The following is a 19,565-nucleotide window of genomic DNA, read 5'->3' on the forward strand; positions in this document are numbered from 1 at the left end:
ATTTACTTTATAAGTTGTGAGTTTGTGTCTTTGTGGCTTTTTTGTATATTTGTAATAAATTACGTAATAATATTAAAATAGTTTTAATGAATTGTTAACCTAAGACGCATCTATACCTACTGGAGAGTGGCGGTATAGTATGACTTAGCCCCCGGCGGTCCATGAACTAAATTCGGCACTGGTTCAAACGATTATTAAAAGAGTCTTTCCAACTAAAGGTATAACTCAGAACGGCAAAAAAAAACAGTGAAAACGCCAGAGAACTGACGCAACGGTTCTAATCAGATTTTCGTCTTTTAAATAACCATAACATTGGTTCTAAGGGCCCAAAATAGTTCATCTGACTCTCAAACGCTCAAATTAATTTGAGTTTCCCTTCAATTCTCATTTTCATTCAAATAGTTTTGTTGAGCCCAAAAAAACCTTAATGTAAAAGAAACAAAATTTATTTTGGTATAAAATTAAGTGAGTTATGGCTAAAACAAAAGATTTTTGACGTTTTATGGAATTTTGAAGTTATGTGTCAATGTTTTGGTCTAAAATTTTCATCTTTTGTGATACTCCAAAATTTGGGGTCAAGTTTCCACTGGTGCAATTGTGGAACTGCTGTGGATGCACAGTAAGCATTGTAATGTATGATAGACAGGACTAGGACGCTTCTTTGTTTTTTCGGAACGTAAGAAACAAGAGATGTTTTTGGAATGAATCCGAAAATTGAAGATTTCTCTAAACGGTTCTTGTTTGGGACCATAACATGGGTAAAGCCAGTCTCTATTCGGATCGATATATCTCTTGGTGTAAAGAAGCGAAGATTAAACCAGTTAAGAAGCATACTTACCGTAAGATATTCTTTACCGAGTATAATATTCGATTCAAGTTGCCAAAATCAGACACTTGCAAGACATGCGACGAAATTAATATCCAAATAGAGTCAGCCAAATTAGCAAAAAAAAAAAGATTAAAGCGAATTAACAACAAGACTTAACATGCATAAATGTAAGGCTCAGGGGTTGCAACAATTACTAAAGAGCGAAACTCTCCGGTCAAAAATTGATAACAAGACTCATAGAGTTGCATCAATACTCATAAAATTTCTGAGCTTAAAGATAGGTGAACTAGAACATCTCCAATGTTTTTTTCCTTTTTACTCAAGAGTAATAACAGAAAAGCATTTTACGTTAAGCAATTCTGTGAATGATACCTACAACCCCGTTACTGTTGTCAAGAAGGGACGTCCATGCTTTCTGTATCTGATTTACAACAGAAGTATATTGAGCCCTCGTACAAAGTATATCGGATAAAAGGAAAAAAGACAGTTAAGATTTGATTTCACGTACAGTGCATCTGTGTATCCGCTTATACGTATTTCGCCCTAAAAGGGCTCTTCAGAGACGGCTATTCTAGACGAGTACTAGAAACCAATTCGCTAAGGACTTTTGCTTAGTTGAGGAGATATGTTGTGGAATGACATTTTTCTCAACGTCTTTATCAACATCTTTATCAACGTCTGTTTTGCCTTGCAATTCATAGAAGGCACAGATTAAAGCAAAAATCTGAATTTGGTTTCGAAAATTAGTTTACGGATTTTAATATCAGGTGTCGCTATTTTCATCTATACGAAGCCATGTTAGAGTTGCTTCCTAAGACAGAAAAGATTTATTTTTACGTTCAGAGCGACTGTGAATAGACGTCTCTGAAGAGCCTTTTTAGGGCGAAATACGTATAAGCGGATATACAGACGCACTGTACGTGAAATCAAATCTTAACTATCTTTTTTCCTTTTATTCCGATATACTCTGTACGAGTACTAGAAACCAATTCGCTAAGGATTTTTGCTTAGTTGAGGAGATATGTTGTGGAATGCAATTTTTAGATTCTCCATGTCTCTAATAACATCTTTGTCAACGTCTGCTTTGCCTTGCAATTCTTAGAAGGCACAGATTAAAGCAAAAATCTGAATTTGGTTTCGAAAATTAGTTTACGGATTTTAACATTATTAATTTTATTGGATGACACACGCGGCATGTCTTACTGTTTTGTGTGAACAGTCAACATGTTTTCGAAAAAGCGTAAAGTGCTCTCGGTAGAAGAAAAGTTATCGATAATTTAGGCAATAGAGAAACGTGAGAAGCAATTGCATGTCATTTGCCGTCCGGGGCTGTTCTACTCAACTGTGGCTACGATATGGAAAACCAGAAAAAAGTGGCTTGTAGCGGTAGCTACCGGGGCGGTAGCAGGAAGAAGTGGCGGAAACCTCAGCACGAAGTTTTAGATCGCGCAATGTTTCAGTGGTTCCAGCAGCAGCGTATGAACCATATTTCACATTCTGGGTGAGAGATCAATTACGGCCAGATCGGAGGAGAGGCTCGCGATGTTAACAAAACGTAATGGATAGATTAGCTAGAAAACGTGTGGCCTGGACTGAAGGAACGATATGACCGATATACCGATATAGTATGAACGATATACGTTAAAATGACATCAAACAAAGCTTTTAAATTTAAATCTGAAAAATGTGTTGGTGGAAAGCTCTCTAAGAATGCATTACGGTTTTAGTAATGACGTCTTAACATGACAGGTTCAGTGAAAAAAAATTGTTAGTGGTAGGGAAGTCTAAAACCCAGGTTGCTTTAAAAATATTACCAAGACCTACCCGTGACCTTCAAATCAAACAAGAGTGCGTGAATAACTTGCTTATAGACAATTGTCCTGCTCCTCCTGTACTGAATGACCTTTAAAACATTGAACTTTGAAAACACAACGACTGTTTTTCAGCGCATAGACCAAAGTATCATCAAAAGAACAATGGCGATCTCAAACTAAACGTTCTTAACGCAATACTAATGATTAGTAAATCTTAGAACGAGGTGACGAGAAATACAATAAAACATTTCTTTAAACATTCAGGATGGCTAAAAGATTAAGAATTGACTATGGATGAAGATGACCTGCCGTTAGCTATTTGAGCCAGACAGTTTGAACTTTCTATCAACTACGGACCGGAAGAGCTAACAGATTTCGAAAAAGTTAATGAAAATGTAGCTATAACATCTGGACTTTCTGATAAGGACATCCTACAAGCAGTTCGTGTAAAAGTAGAAGAAGAGAACAGTGACATGGAAGTGGAAGCAGAGCCAGAACCATCTCCGACCCTTCAGTAGGCCTTGGATGCGTCAAAAGTAATTCATCGGTTTTTCATTCAGCAGGAACACGATATGAGTGATGTGGAAGATTCTATGCGTCTTTAGGACAAGCTCAGGTCAGTTCTGTGTAAAGGCAAAAGGAAACAAATCAAGATAACAGACTTGGTTGTAAACTGATTTTGTTTACACCCTTGTAATTTTCAAAATAGTATATTTCCCTTTGTTCATAACTGTACTCCACCCTGTATGCCAAGACTCCCTATTCATTCCATCAATAAACTCTAACGGTACTTACTAAACCCCGTTAAAAATGACCTGTTCCCGACACCGGCGACCGACGGTCCCAAGAAAAACCCTTGGCTGTCTTTTAGAAATTCTCGCGGAAGAAACATGGTGCTGTAATAACAAAATTTGTGATTGGATTCTCAGAGCGTGTCTCTCTCTCAAGTGTTTAACAATAAGAAAATTTGTCTCCGCGATTGTGAAACTAATAAATTTGAGTAACCACGTATATTGTCACATACAGTACTCACTAGGTTGTGTTACCTATAATACGTTAAGAAATAAAAGTTAGTTGTAAGTTACTAGTATTCTTTACGTACCATAGAAAAATAATACAGTCCACTTAAAAACCCAAAGAATACCGGCGGTATAAGTTAGTTGAAGATTGAAAGCACGTAGAATCACACATAATTCCACCTCAAACGCCGGTAATTTTCTCCATGGTCTATCTTTGAACTGGATGGATGATTCTGCATGATTAGCTCTTTACAATTGAAGCTCAATCGAGTTGGAAGGTGCACAGCAGCCGCAGGAAGCAGACGCAAGTAGACATAGGCTTCCCCGAAAGCCTAGTGTATCGAGGTAAACTCTTTTCTTAATAAACAAAGTGTAGTGATAGCATTAAACACATATAATTATAAGCAGATTGTTTTCTCAGAAGTGAATATAATTAAGTAATTTAGAACATAATTTAGATTGTATAAATTTGAGAAAGCTATGCCGGTCTGGAATGTTTTTTGTATGTTTCAGGTGATGCTACGAGAATAATAAAAGCTACGAATTAGTTGTTTTATTCTGCATGTCTTTATTTATTTCATCGTAAACCAGATTGGCATATGCATTATTATAATTATGTATTTAACAGTAATATAGAACCGTAGATTATCAATTAAGCTATCACTCTTCTCATGATATTTGGTGATTCTGTTACAGTGCGAGTCACAAAGTTGCAATTTAAATATAATTTAATTCTTCATTTTTACTCTTAATAGAAAACTTAATTTATATATTGCTGCATAGTATATTTTGAAGTAAAATTTATTTATATTGAATAATTCATTTTATTTTGTATACTGTTATTCTTATTTGGATTTAGCAAGAATACTTCTCTTTATTTCTCGTTCTGTGTCTTGTTCAGCATTTGCCCGTTTGTATTTCAATAGAAGTGTTGTTAAAAAAAATATATACCTCTCTGCATCTCTCTCTCTCTCACTCTGTGTCTTATCTTTGTATTTTACCCGAAGGGTTAGGTTAGTTTAGCAATAAATACTTCTCTTTCTTAGTATTCTTAATATAAGTAGTACTTAGTAAATTCTCAGTTAACTCGTTGTTTGTAAATACAAACATGGACACTTTTAAGAAAAAGCGTAGTACTTACAAGGCGCAATTCACCCGCATAGAAAAGTGGTACAGCGCTAATACCTCTTGTGATCATAAACATCAGTTGTTGTCTCGTATAGACCTTCTTAAGGAGAACTTAGCTAATTATGACTCCATTCAAAATGAAATTGAGTTACTGGACTCACCTAGTGACTCAGAGGACAGAGAGGAATATGAAAATAAATGTCTGGATCTAAAATGTACCCTACAAGCTCAAGTCGAAGCCTTAAATCAAGTGTCTTCCCGACCAGATCCTGATCATTTCTCTCGTAGTGGCCACTCTCATATAAATATTAAGCTACCAAATATTCATTCACTTACCCACATTTAGTGGAAATTGCATCGAATATCCTTCCTTTATCGACTTATTCAGAGCCCTAATTGTCAATAATTCACAGTTATCATCAAATGTTGAGAAATTCTTTTATTTAAAATCATATCTAAAGGGAGAAGCGTTAAAGCTAATTAATAGGTTGCCGGTAACTGATGATAATTATGTCATAGCTTTAGATTTATTACACAGCCGGTATAGTAACCAACGGCAGCATCAGCAGTTACTAGCCACTCCTACATTGCAAAAATGTACTTCGCAATCTCTGAGACAATTCGTTGCAAATTCTAAGGCAATTTTGGATGCCTTAGATACGGTAAAGTTAAGTAAAACAGAATTGTTTGAATCCTTACTTGTTCAGTTATTGGAACAAAAACTTGATTATAGCACTCGTCGCTCATTTGAAGAGCAAGTTTCAGTGAATCAGCTTCCTTCTATTGATGACTTTTTCGATTTTTTGAGTAACCGTTGTGTTGTTCTGGAAAATATCAACTCTGAGAATTCCATTGCGGCCCAACAACCCACGTCTAAAGTGACTAGATTTCAAGGTAATGACCATTCTCACCCACGTAAGTTCAAGGTAGCTTTTCACTCACACTCAAACCCCTCCAGTCAAATGGATTCAAAATCAAAACCATATACCTCACAGCCCAAAGGATGTGGTTACTGCTTGCAGCAAAATCACCGCATCTACTCATGCACTAAGTTTTGTTCATTGCCTGTATCTGATAGAATTGAATATTCAAAGGCCAATAAGCTCTGTTTTAACTGTTTAGGTAGTAAGCACTTTTTACAAAACTGTGGTTCAAAGTCTTCCTGTTCCCTATGCCACTCGACGCACCATTCTCTTTTACACAACACTCGCAGCTCAGCGGCTAACACTCATACTCCAATTGAGCCCTCTAATCACTCACTCAACCACGGAGAGTCTTCCACTCGTTCTATATCTCACACTCTTCTGACGACTCAGCCAGAAATTGACCAGTCCAGCGTCGTACATGAAAATAACTTCACTTCACGCTCAACTGTACTATCGACCATCACTACACATGACACTCACGTCTTGTTGGCTACAGCCAAAGTTCACATTTATCCAGTAAATGGACGACCTATTCTAGCCAGAGCCATTCTGGATTCTGGAAGTCAAAGTTCATTTATCACTGAGTCACTAGCTAAATCAATAGGATGCAAACGGCATCCTTCCAGTCTGCATATCTCGGGAATCCTTAATGATAGTAATGTCATTAAGGAAAGAGTTACAATAGATATCTTTCCTCGCAATTCTTCTGCTAAGCGGTGTGCAGTAATACCTTCTATTACAAATTGCTTGCCTCAGATAGCCATTGACATAAGAAAGTTTAAAATTCCCTCTCATATATTAAATAGGCTGGCCGACGAAGATTTCGGTCAACCAGCTGGCATTGATTTGCTCATAGGAGCGGATGCCTACTATGAGCTGTTGCTACCAGGACTTGAAAAGTTGGGGAAAGGATTACCCTCTCTTATACAAACACAGCTAGGATGGGTTGTGTCTGGCTCTGTACCACTCAGCTATCTTAAACCCCACTTTCAACCTCACCCAAAATCGTACACATTTCACTCGACCCTCGGTTTTCAAGAAACCGAGGAATCACTTAATGAAACCCTAGATCGCTTTTTTAAACAGGAACGAGAGCTTGATATTTCTAAAAGTTCGGAATAGGATGAGCTTGCCGAAGCAATCTTTGTTTCGACTACTAAAATTCTGAAAGACGGCAGCTACCAGGTCGACCTCCCTCTCATTCACCCTTTAGCTCACAAAGAATTGGGCGATTCATTTATGTGTGCTAAAAACAGATTCCTTTCCCTTGAGAAGAAATTTGTCAAGCATTCTTTCCTAAAGGAAGAATATAGAAAAATTCTGATGGAGTATATTGAGCTAGGACACGGAAGGGAAGTCCCTCTGGCCCTTTGTAGCTCCAAATTTGAGAATAAATACTTTGTCCCACATTTAGCAGTTGTACGAGACCAAAGCTCTACTACGAAAATGAGAGTCGTTTTCGACTTTTCGGCTAAGACCACTTCAGCTCTCTCACTAAACGATATCACTCTCCGTGGTCCTAAGGTTCAGCCCGAACTGTTCGAAATTCTTACCAGATTCCGAACTCATAAATTTGCATTTACTGCTGACATAACGAAAATGTATCGGCAGGTGAAACTAAACCCCTCCTTTCACTTTCTTCAGAACGCTTTGTGGCGAGAAACGCCACAAGACCAATTCTCTTGCATTGAACTAACTACAGTTTCATTTGGTCAAAAGAGTGCTCCATATCTAGCCTGTCGAGTTCTAAAGGACATTGCTCAAAATACCTCTCGTTCAACGGCAGTGAAAGACACCCTATTATATCAGACTTATGTGGATGACATCTTATCAGGCTGTAGTACTGAAGAAGAAATCATTTCACTGCATCGTTCGTTAAGCTCTACTCTTTCTTCCGCTGGCTTCAGTATACACAAGATCAGATCCAATTCATCTCTTGCTGCGTCTTCTGCAGAGTTTAGCAGCGGGTCAAAGGACATTCTTCCTGAAAAAGGGCCATGCAAGGTGCTAGGCATTAAGTGGGATCCCGCAACTGATGTATTCCAAGTTGCCATTCCAGAGTCGCTTACTGTTAGTTTACCTACCAAACGAAAAATTCTCTCTGTCATAGCGCAGTACTATGACCCTCTAGGATTTGTAAATCCTGTAATTTTTCACGGAAAAATTCTAATGCAACAAATATGGGCCAAAAATCTCTCTTGGGACCACACTATAACCGATCCCGATCTTTTAGACAGTTGGTTTAAGTTCTTGTCAAGTTTAACCAACCTGTCCTCCTTCTCGATTCCTCGGTGCATAATCGAAGAAAAGGACGTAGTTCAAGTCGAATTACATGGGTTTTGTGATGCCAGTACTCAGGCATATGGATGTTGCATGTATTTAAGAGCAGAATACTCTGATTCATCTGTGTCATCTACACTTATTGCTGCAAAATCGCGTGTTGCTCCAGTGAGAAAACCTCTCACTATACCTAAACTAGAGTTGTGTGCAATGGTCCTCTTAACCAGTCTTTACACCAAGCTTTATGCCATAATATCTCGTTCTCTTACCATTTCTGACAGTATCTTGTGGTCAGATTCTATGGTAGCTCTCTCTTAGGCGCACTCACCTTCCAAAAAATGGTCTACCTTTGTGGCAAACAGGGTGGAAATAATCCAAAACGCTAGCCCTTCCCCAAAGTGGAAGCACATAAAGTCTGAACTCAATCCCGCAGACCTCTTATCTCGGGGCAAGCTTTCAGATCAGGCCAGATCCTTTTGGGCATCTGGACCATCATTTCTACTAGATCGATCTAGCTATTTGTTTAAACATAGCTCGTTTGAGCCTATAGTCAATCTCCCTGAAGAAAAGAAAGGAGTTAATGTATATACCAAAACTCAGAAAAATTATTGGATCGAATATATAAACCTATTCTCATCATTCACTAAACTTATAAAATCCATGGCGTACATACGTCGGTTTGTGTACAATGCCCGAAATAAAGACCGCTTATCTGGTCATTTGTCTCCTAAGGAATTGCAAGATTCCAGACTATTCCTAATACATCAAGTTCAAGCCATTTTCTTTAAGTCCGAAATACTATCTCTGACACAAGGTCGATTGTTACTTAACAAGCAAATTGCTTCACTGAATCCCTTCCTTGACAGGTCTACATTACTTAGAGTAGGTGGTCGATTCAAGTATTCAAATGTACCCTTTGATCAACGACACCCCTTACTGCTCCCTGCGCGTAATGACTTCACTACACTGTTGCTCACCTCAGAGCATCAGCGTCTGGGACATGCAGGATCTTAAACCACCTTAAACAATGTCCGCTTAAGATATTGGCTCCTTGACGGACTTAGGTGTGTAAAACGTATAATACACTCATGCAACACTTGCTTTAGGTTTAATGCCATCGCCTCAACCTAAATTATGGGAGATCTCTCTCGTGAACGAGTCACATCGAAACGACCTTTCGAAAACACAAGAATAGATTTTGGAGGCCCCTTTTGCATAAAGTCCTCTTCCTTGAGAAGAGCCCCTGCATCTAAAGGTTACATAGCATTGTTTGTATGTTTAGCTACCAAAGCAGTCCATTTAGAAGCAGTGTCTGACCTCACGACAGACGCCTTCCTGGCTTGTCTTAAAAAATTCATAGCTAGACGTGGTATCCCATCCATTATCTACAGTGACAATGGAACTAATTTTGTGGGTGCCAATAACCATCTCACTCTTCTTAGAAAATATTTCTCAATACAGCCTCATGTGTTTCACGAGTTCCTTGCTTCTCAAAATATCACTTGGAAATTTATTCCTCCCAGATCCCCACACTGGGGTGGATTATGGGAAACCTCAACTAAAAGTGCTAAGTCACTTTTGATTAAAATCACTGGTAACTCTGTATATACCTTTGAACAATTCTGCACTATTCTTGCTCAAGTAGAGGCCGTTCTTAACTCTCGCCCTCTATTTCCATTGTCTACTGATCCACTAGACCTACAGCCTCTTACTCCAGGACACTTCTTAATAGGTGCTCCCCTGTTATCTTATCCAGAGGTAGATGTTTCTTAATAGGTGCTCCCCTGTTATCTTATCCAGAGGTAGATGTTTCATGCACTCCGGATAATCGACTGAAGCGCTGGCAGCAGTGTACTCGAGTTCAGCAACTCTTTTGGAAGCGTTGGACCTCGGATTACCTAAATCGGCTCCAAAACCGACCCAAATGGATTCACGTAACTCCTAATATTAAAGTCGGCGATTTAGTTTTGGTTAAAAACCTTGACTACCCTCCCTTACAGTGGCCACTAGCTCGGGTGACCGAAGTTTATGAAGGAAAAGACCACAACGTTCGAGCAGTTCAAGTTCGCACGAAAAGTGGAACGTTCATTCGCCCTATCACTAGACTGATCCACTTACCGCCAGATGAGACTTCAACGCATGTTTTTGGACCTTCTTCCGCCTTATAGTAAAAGTAAAGCTTCAAGATAGTGCACCTTCTCTGGGGGGCAGTATGGTTGTAAACTGATTTTGTTTACAACCTTGTAATTTTCAAAGTAGTATATTTCCCTTTGTTCATAACTGTACTCCACCCTTTATGCCAAGACGCCCTATTCATTCCATCAATAAACTCTAACGGTACTTACTAAACCCCGTTAAAAATGACCTGTTCCCGACACCGGCGACCGACGGTCCCAAGAAAAACCCTTGGCTGTCTGTTAGAAATTCTCGCGGAAGAAACATGGTGCTGTAATAACAAAATTTGTGATTGGATTCTCAGAGCGTGTCTCTCTCTCAAGTGTTTAGCAATAAGAAAATTTGTCTCCGCGATTGTGAAACTAATAAATTTGTGTAACACGTATATTGTCACATATAGTACTCACTAGGTTGTGTTACCTATAATACGTTAAGAAATAAAAGTTAGTTGTAAGTTACTAGTATTCTTTACGTACCATAGAAAAATAATACAGTCCACTTAAAAACCCAAAGAATACCGGCGGTATAAGTTAGTTGAAGATTGAAAGCACGTGGAATCACACATAATTCCACCTCAAACGCCGGTAATTTTCTCCAAGACTTTTTCGTTATTGTAGGCTTAATATAGGATGTAATCTTTTTTCATACCTTGATGAAAATACTGTACAGTACCATATTATTTTGTTACTGTAAAGTATTTTTTTATACTGTATTACTTATATCATTCTTTAATAAATCTTTGTTGTGTACAGTGTATACAGTGCTAATTCGTTAATTACAATAGTATTTAGTACAGTATAATTATTATTATAGTAACGATTTTTGTCTCTATCTCTCTGTATACCGATCTCTCCTTATAACGATGAGAATTACCGGTCTATATATATATATATATATATATATATATATATATATATATATATATATATATATATATATATATATATATATATATATATAGATATATATATATATATATATATATATATATATATATAATATATATAATGTATAGAAATTGTTCTACACAAATAATACATAGAAAAACTTTAAACCCTTTACTCAACCAACAGTTCCAGAATACCACTCAATAACGGTTCTTGGAACCGTTATTTCCAACAATAAAACGAAGGAGAATTGCAGCATAAGGTATTGTTTAGGAGTACGTCTACCAAACGACATCTTGGGTAGGGTCCTATTAGAACGGTCCTCACCGGTTAAGTGGACAATAATTTCACTTATGTAAATAATATTTTTTCCATATTCTATAGAAAAAATAAGGTTAATCTACTAAATTTTTATCACTTTGTTTTCTCTGCAGGGCATTTGCTACGTTTAGGAATGAAACTACCCTTTTGGTTTTACAAAACTGATCTTGAATATATTTGCTAAGTGAGTAGTAGTAGGAAATTCATCTTTGGAAATAAGTTTTGTTATATATTTTAATCCTAAAAAAAGTAAAGTAAAGTTTGTGTAACCTTCTGCACAAGGTCTAGTTTTAGGATTTTTAAGCACGGTGGCGGTTCAGTTAAATTAGATACCGAAAATTTTATCAGTACCGGAAATTAAACCTGGGTCCTCCAGCATTTTAAGACAGTAACATAGCCACTGAGCTACAGCCGCCATATTTTAGTCCTTCTAGGCTATATGGGTATCATTGCGATAAAAAATGCTAAAGGATTAAGTAAATATATTACTCTTGCTCATATTATACACATTGTTTCAGTAAATATATTACTATTGCTCATAATATACATATTGATTCTTAATAAAATCGGACGCCATTTCCGCTACTAAAGTAATGGGGGCATTAGGATGACCTGCTAGTGTAAACGGAAAAACACTTCCATCTACAACTCTTAACCCCTTAACACCATGAACACGGCATTCGGAATCTACGACATCTCCACGATGAGGATTTGGACCCATAGGCGTAGTTCCTACAGGATGATAAAGGTTCATGGTCATTTGTCGAATTGCGCAGAACCAGTAGCCCCTAGATTTGTACGAATATTGATTACAGGCTCTTAAAGGTCCTCCTTGTAACTTTGTATTAATACGGCGCATGGCATTAGTTTCGGTTAACTTTAAAAAAAGGAGTACACCTTCATACAGTCGTCTCAAGTCTCTGTTGTAAGGATCTGATAAAAATCGGTTATCGATTAGCGGATAATCTAAAGGATCATTACTTCTCAAACGGACAGTACCGATGGAATCAGAATGCAGTGATGTTACATAAGCTACAAAAGACTTAGCTGGATCGGTATACTTCCAAACGTCTTCGTAGGTCTCGTTGGTCAACCTGAAAGCTCTCTGGGATAGGTTGGTTGTAGCATTTGATGGTATAAACATTATTTCTATATCTGGATAACCAGTACCTAAAATAGTAGAAATATGATTTTATTAATAATACATGTTAGAATAAGCTCCTAAACGTAAGTAATATTAAAGATTTGAAAATAGAAGAATTTTGTTTTTTAGGTTATATTACTTCGTGTCAACTGTTAGATGTAAGCACATGTTCTGTTAATATTCTCAGGCTTCTTATTCAATAAAATTTTTACTAATCGATCGTCGGGTTGTTTTATTCATCAGGTTATGTACCCAGCCACCGTATTTTAAGATTTAAAGGGTAGCTTGTCAAGTTCGGATAAAAAACAGGTGTGGCAGTCCAGTGGGACTGCCGGTGAAGTTACACTTCTATACACGCATTCGCCGTTACAAATTTATTTGGGAGTCAATCTGCACAATCATTACATATGTAATTCTATAGGTAAGACATAGCAGAAAGAGAAACAGAATTAATAACAACTTACTAATAATGAAGGATTGAATCAATATTTTGATGAAAATGTATATTTTTATTTTCATATGTGTATGAAAGGAGTTGAATGCAAGAATATTTTTACACATACTCTGCAGTAAAATTCATTGTTTAGTTTGTTATTAATATAATAATACAATACAAATAAACTGCAATATTCATAAGTATTTAAAAATGACAATAATATACATAAAAAGAAAATACACTACAATCCAGTGCAACATAATTCCATATAATAATACAATACAAATTAAAATGCAATATCCATAAGTATTTAAAAATGACAATTATGTAATAATATTAATAAAAAAGTCCTCCCCGACTGGGAATCGAACTCCGGTCTCCCGCGTAACAGGCGGGGATACTGACTACTATACTACCGAGGACATGACACAAAGATATTTCAAAATTGACAGTTCTGGATCAGACAGTGATTTATTGAGATTATTATTTTGAAATACAAAAGACTAATATAATTATGAACATTTAATAAATAATACAAAATATATCACATAAATAATAATATTAATAAATATATTTTATTATATGTATAATATTATATGTATATATATATATATATATATATATATATATATATATATATATATATATCTTTATTAAATTATATATACAAAAGGAACATTTTTATATTCGCGAGAGGAAGAGAGAGAAAATATATCTTCTGTCTCTCTCTTACTCATTATCTTACATATGTAATGATTTCACAGATTTACTCCCATACAAATTTCCAACGTGGAGCGCGCGTATAGAAGTATAACTTCAAAAAGTTTAGTTGTTGTCACGTTTAAGTCGTAAGTGGCCCCAGTATTTATTTTCACTACTTTCGAGTCATATCAAATATAAAATAAACATTTAGTACAGTGCAAATAATAGCCTTAGCTGTGAAAATTGATTCTGGGAATATCACCAAGTTTATTGACTCAAATTTTTAGCTATTCAAATTTAGTGTAATCATTTTGTTTAAAGCAGAGAAACTGCTTGTAGTTGTGAATGGAAAAGTTACAGAACCCGAAGGCCAAACTAGCGATGAGTGGAAAAATCTGGATGACAAGAATTCAAAGGCAGAGGTAATTTTGTGATCTACTATATGTCAAGATCATATGCATTTAATAAACTGTGAAAATGCTGCCGAAATGTGGTCAAGACTAATCACAATACATAAACAAAAGACAGAAATCTCTAGAGAAATACTATGACAAAAGTGTTATTAATATTATTATTAATATTATTACATAGTAATTAAGGCTGGGGTCATGAAGACCCATAAGCCCATTTACAAGAAAAATGAAATAGTACATTACAAAATAATTTGATGAAAAAGACAGTCAAGATTTGATTTCACGTACAAAGCGTCTATGTATCTGTTTATACGTATTTCGCTTTAATAAAGCTCATCAGAACAGCTATTCATAGGCATTCTCAATGTGAAAAATAAATCTTTCCTGTCTTTAAGAAGCAACAATAAAATGGCTTCGAAACGGACGCAATAGCGTCGGTCGCAATATCTGCTTAGTTGAGGAGACATGTCGTGGAATGCAAATTTTAAAATCCCCATGTCTCTATTAACATCTTTATCAACGTCTGCTATGCCTTGCAATTTTTAGAAGGCTCCGATTAAGGCAGAAATCTGAATTGTGTTTCAAAACTATTTTACGGATTTAATATCAGATGTCGCTATTGCGTCCGTTTCGAAGCCATTTTATTGTTGCTTCTTAAAGACAGGAAAGATTTATTTTTCACGTTGAGAACGCCTATGAATAGCTGTTCTGATGAGCTTTATTAAAGCGAAATACGTATAAACAGATACATAGACGCTTTGTACGTGAAATCAAATCTTGACTGTCTTTTTCATTTTATTCGGATCTACTCTGTATGAGTACAAGAAACCAATTCGCTAAAGATTTCTGCTTAGTTGAGGAGACATGTCGTGGAATACAAATTTTAGATTCCCCATGTCTCTATTAACATCTTTATCAACGTCTGCTATGCCTTGCAATTTTTAGAAGACTCAGATTAAGGCAGAAATCTGAATTGTGTTTCAAAACTATTTTACGGATACAAAATAATTAGTTGCCCAAATAAACTATGAACTAGTAAATTATATACAGTATTGTTCAGTTTACAAATACAAACATGTAACAGTCTAGTTGGTTTTTAAAAGAATTTATAGATGGAGAATTTATAATTTCCGTTGGGAGACTATTCCATATACTAAACATACGATTACACAGAAAATGTTGGCGTCTTGTCCATGAAAAGGATTTCCTCTTTAGTTTCAAACTATGTCCACGTAGTCTGCTGTGATGATCTAAAATAAACAAATGCTGCAGATTTCCATATCCAAACTTTAAAATTCTTAAGGTGATAAGTCACCATGGAGTCGACGAGCTTCAAAAGTTGGTAACCCTGCTAAAGAAAGTCTTTGTGGGCAATCTGGCCTTCTTCGTTTGAAAGATAGTCTGGTGGTTTTCTTTTGGACATTTTTGAGAAGAGTTCTATCGCGCACTAATTCTGGGCACCAAACTGTTCCACAGTACTCCAGTAGGGGTAGTATAAGTTTTATACAAACAAATAGAACCCGAAAAGTATATTCTTGTAAAAGTCTTATTAAGTAGGTATAATTTACTATTCGCTTTTTTTAGTAATGTTTGAAATATGCTCCGACCAACTCAAATTTTCAGTAATTGTAACACCAAGGTCACAATATGATCCCACAGTATCCAGTAAATGCCCGTCTATCGAATAAGACAAAAGCGGGTTATTTTCTCCCAAATGTTAAACTACTCACTTATCTCTATTTAGAGGTAACATCCAATCCGAACACCACTTAAAGATCGAATCTAAGTCACTTTGTAAGTCTTATTCATTCAAAAGTGGGACAGTAAATATTTTTGTATCGTCTGCGTAGAAAGCTTTCCTAGATATGATATGAAAATCAAGATCAGTAGTATACAACACAAATAGTAGTGGACCCGAAACAGATCCTTGTGGCACACCACTTAAAACTGGTTTTTTAGATGACAGCGATTTGCCAACTCTAACACAAAACTCCCAATTTGTTAAAAAATCATTAATCTACTCAAGAAGTTGTCCGCGAATTCCAAAGTGTTCTAGTTTATACAACAACTTTCTTCTTGGTACCCGATCAAATACTTTTCAAAATCTAAATACATAACATGTATAGGTGGTTTTTTTTTTTCCAATGCTGCTGTCCATTCATTAACACACCACATTAAATTAGTAGTGGGTAAAACGAGATACACCGTGGGGGTAAAATGGGATAGGATTTTTCTATGTTATTTTAATTAATTTTCTCTTTTTTAAGTTTAATTTTTTTTTATGCAAAATACAACAAATTAAACTCAAAAATTTAAAAGGAACGAAAAGAGCAATTAATTAAATAAGAAATAACGATGGGTTAAACCAAAAAAGCCTAATATTAATAGGAATCATAATACCGAACATTTTGCTTAAATATTAATAGGAATAATAATACTGAACATTTTGCTTAAATATTAATAGGAATAATAATGCCAAACATTTTTCTTAACTTAATCATATATGCAATATTCGTCAATAAATACATCATCATCGCTGTCAGCTCCTGCACAAGCCTCATGTCCCATTTTTTACAATTGCAGCATTGTATCCAGCCTTCTCCTTTTTTGTCTGAAGAATATCTATTGTTGCAATAGAAGCATTTCTCATCTGCACTACTGTCACTGTTTTAACCTTCTTGGAAGAATTTTCTTTTTTACGGTTTTCTGCTTTGGTGACTTAATCTTGGTCTTTGAGTTAACATTTTTATCATTAACTTTTGGTTTTCTGGTAGCTAGAGATGTCTCCAATTCTTCTTTATAAGGGATGTTTGTTAATATGTCAGTTTTACTTTTATTTTTATTACGCTGTTTCTTAATTTGTTTTTGCGGTGCTTTCGGATAGAGAACAACTTATTCCGGAGAAAATAGACCTAAACCAGTGCTTGTTGAGGACATAAGCAAATCTTTAGAAGATTCATTATTTTGTCTTTCTGGAGTAACTTGTTCTTCGACATGCTAGTCATTTTTGGATTGACTTTTTTTGGGGCTGGATATCTTTTCTTCAATATTTGGCTCATGATCAGTAGGCAAATTTGCAGCGAACATCTCTTCAGTAAAAACAGTACGATTAAGTGGGAAAATTCCTGTTTTTTTGGAAACCATTAATGGCATTTAATGGAGTAGATGCTCGTAGGTAAGCTTTTCCAAATAGGTGAGGCACCTCTGAGATAGTTACACATCGCCCTGGATGATGTCTCAGCCACACTTCTATTTCTTGCGTATAAAATGTACTTAACGGATATATTAAGGAAACATCCAAGGGGTGCATCCTATGGCTCGTATGAGGAGGCAGGCAAATTATTGTCACTCCATTTTCACGTGCTTTATCAATAATAGCAATATTTTGTGTATGGGTTTTATGGCCATCCAAGATTAAGAGAGATGAGTTTTCTTTTGACGATTGAGTGTGATGAAGAAAATGGTCAAACCATTGTTCAAACAAGTTAAGCTGCATCCAACCAGATTTATCAGTAACGACTAAGGTTCCTGGCGGTGCACCCTTTGAGAACTGCGGCTTCATACGAACTCTGGGAATTGTGATCATATGAGTAACAAATATTTCACTGGTCCTCATGCAGATTACAGCAGTAGAAAGCTCCAATCATTCTGCAGATGTTAGGATGCCGACCTGTTTTCTATCCTTGACAACAATCATTTTTGATGGACGACCTTGAACTGTTGTAATTCCGGTTTCGTCAACGTTAAAAACATGGAAGGGTGGAAAGTTTATTTTTTCTTTAAGAGGCTCCAAAAGTCAAAAAATGATGATACTGCTTCCTTGTTAAAACCTCGAACACGTGCAGCTGAGCACGAGCGAAAGTTTATTCCGTTTTAAAAAAGCGCGAATCCATTCCCATCCAGCCAACTTGGTGTTTTTGTTAAAATGATGGTTGGTGTCGTTTTTCTCTGCCATCTGATATGCCAAGCTACGGATGGAACGAGTTGTAAGACCGCACATCATAGTTTCCATATTCTTTGCATATGTTACCAATTGCTACTCCAACTCTAGAGGAAATGTAGGCAGCCGGTCCCCAAGTAAGTTAGAATGACCTGTTGCGTATTTATTTCTTCCCTTGAACCTTCTTTCCAATGTTGATTTTGGAACTCCATATTTTTTGGATGCTGTTAAAAATTTACAAGTTTCTTTTTCTAATGCTTCGAATGCGCTGGCCATAGATTTTCAGACCATTTTTGACGCTCAGTCTTTCGTTGGTAATTTCTAGGCATCTGAAACAAAAACAATTCTTCTAAGTTTATTCTGATATTAAGTACCCCAAACAAGCTTGAATATTTTTTGCTTTTAAAAGTCATTTATTTTTTTTTAATTATGATTTGAATGTAACTATAGAATTTTTACATAAGAGGTAAAACGGGATATCCCATTTTACCCCACCCGGTTATGTGCCGTTTCACCCCACATGCTGTTTAAAAAAAACTTACCTTGTATGCTCAATATGAGTTGGTTCACTCAAAAAACTTATTCATATTATGCACAGGGCACTACACATCATCCGAGTTAAAAAATTATTTCAAAAACTTGTTTAAAACAAAAGTTACAGCTTAAAACGTGGGATCCGAAAATTACATCAGGCACCTGTCAAAACACATATTTTGGTCTGAGCACGAGGTCGGCTGTTTGAACTACGGAGCATTCGAACTACAAGCCAATGCGCATTAGACGAATGTTTTAAGTATTTTTTACCGCGGCTGACGTCATTGGTTGGCCGCTAGAGGCACTACCCCGTTTTACTCAAGTATCCCATTTTACCTTACTTTCCCCTACTCATCACATATTTATAGACTACGAAACAGCCTACGACTCTGAGAATAGAAGAGAAATATTCAAAGTAATAAAAGAGCTAGGAATACCAAATCAGTTTATAAATTTAACAAAACTAACTCTTGAAATAGTTGAATGTAGTACGAATTCAAGGGAACTGTCTGAACCTTTTAAAACAAATAACAAGCTGCGCCAGAGAGACCCTCTCTCCTGTATATCGTGCAATCTGGCTCTGGAAAAAGTAATACGTATATCACAAATCCCAACAATTGGTTTTTTATATAATAAATCAGTGCAAATCATTGCTTATGCTGACGATATCAATATTGTTGTGAGAACGGAAAATGCTGTACGAAAGGCGTATGACATTAAAAGAATCAGCTACAAAAATTTGTGTAATAATCAACACCAACAAAACGAACTATATGAAAACATGCACGCAACGAAAAATCCTACGACCACTTGCTATAGAAAACGACGTCATCGAAGCAGTGAATGAATTTGTATATCTGGGAGCTCTCCTTAACACTAAAAATAATGCTACCGCAGAGACAAACCGCTAAATGTACACAGATGCTATTTTGAGCTCAATCTACTCCTTAAATCTACAAAAATATATCGAGAAATAAAAAATAAAACTCTACAAAACAATAATATGACCAGTCTTAA

At 36.1% G+C, this 19,565-nt stretch overlaps 4 protein-coding genes across 5 annotated transcripts in view; 3 read left to right on the forward strand and 1 right to left on the reverse strand.

Annotated features, from left to right (window-relative positions):
• Window positions 1-5,752: 5,752 nt before the first annotated feature.
• LOC140450587 (uncharacterized) lies at window positions 5,753-6,838 on the forward strand. The gene has a single exon (XM_072544242.1). The coding sequence runs from the start codon at window positions 5,753-5,755 to the stop codon at window positions 6,836-6,838; it is 1,086 nt and encodes a 361-aa protein (XP_072400343.1).
• Window positions 6,839-6,955: 117 nt separating this feature from the next.
• Window positions 6,956-8,314, forward strand: LOC140450588 (uncharacterized). Its single transcript, XM_072544244.1, has one exon. The coding sequence runs from the start codon at window positions 6,956-6,958 to the stop codon at window positions 8,312-8,314; it is 1,359 nt and encodes a 452-aa protein (XP_072400345.1).
• An 816-nt stretch (window positions 8,315-9,130) lies between these two features.
• Window positions 9,131-9,769, forward strand: LOC140450589 (uncharacterized). The gene has a single exon (XM_072544245.1). The coding sequence runs from the start codon at window positions 9,131-9,133 to the stop codon at window positions 9,767-9,769; it is 639 nt and encodes a 212-aa protein (XP_072400346.1).
• Window positions 9,770-11,851: 2,082 nt separating this feature from the next.
• Window positions 11,852-19,565, reverse strand: part of LOC140450060 (glucose dehydrogenase [FAD, quinone]-like) — a 367,487-nt gene continuing 359,773 nt past the window's right edge. For both annotated transcript variants that reach the window (XM_072543487.1, XM_072543488.1), the window contains one exon: window positions 11,852-12,549. In XM_072543487.1, the coding sequence (XP_072399588.1) occupies window positions 11,909-12,549 (641 nt within the window). In that variant the 3' untranslated portion in view covers window positions 11,852-11,908. The remainder of the gene's footprint in view (window positions 12,550-19,565) is intronic.

Source organism: Diabrotica undecimpunctata, chromosome 9 (genome assembly GCF_040954645.1).
Source record: "Diabrotica undecimpunctata isolate CICGRU chromosome 9, icDiaUnde3, whole genome shotgun sequence".
Classification (NCBI taxonomy): Eukaryota; Metazoa; Arthropoda; class Insecta; order Coleoptera; family Chrysomelidae; genus Diabrotica; species Diabrotica undecimpunctata.

Coding starts and splice junctions, on each gene's coding strand:
- LOC140450587 (XM_072544242.1), top strand. CDS start 5,753: ATGGATTCAAAATCAAAACCATATACCTCACAGCCCAAAGGATGTGGT.
- LOC140450588 (XM_072544244.1), top strand. CDS start 6,956: ATGTGTGCTAAAAACAGATTCCTTTCCCTTGAGAAGAAATTTGTCAAG.
- LOC140450589 (XM_072544245.1), top strand. CDS start 9,131: ATGGGAGATCTCTCTCGTGAACGAGTCACATCGAAACGACCTTTCGAA.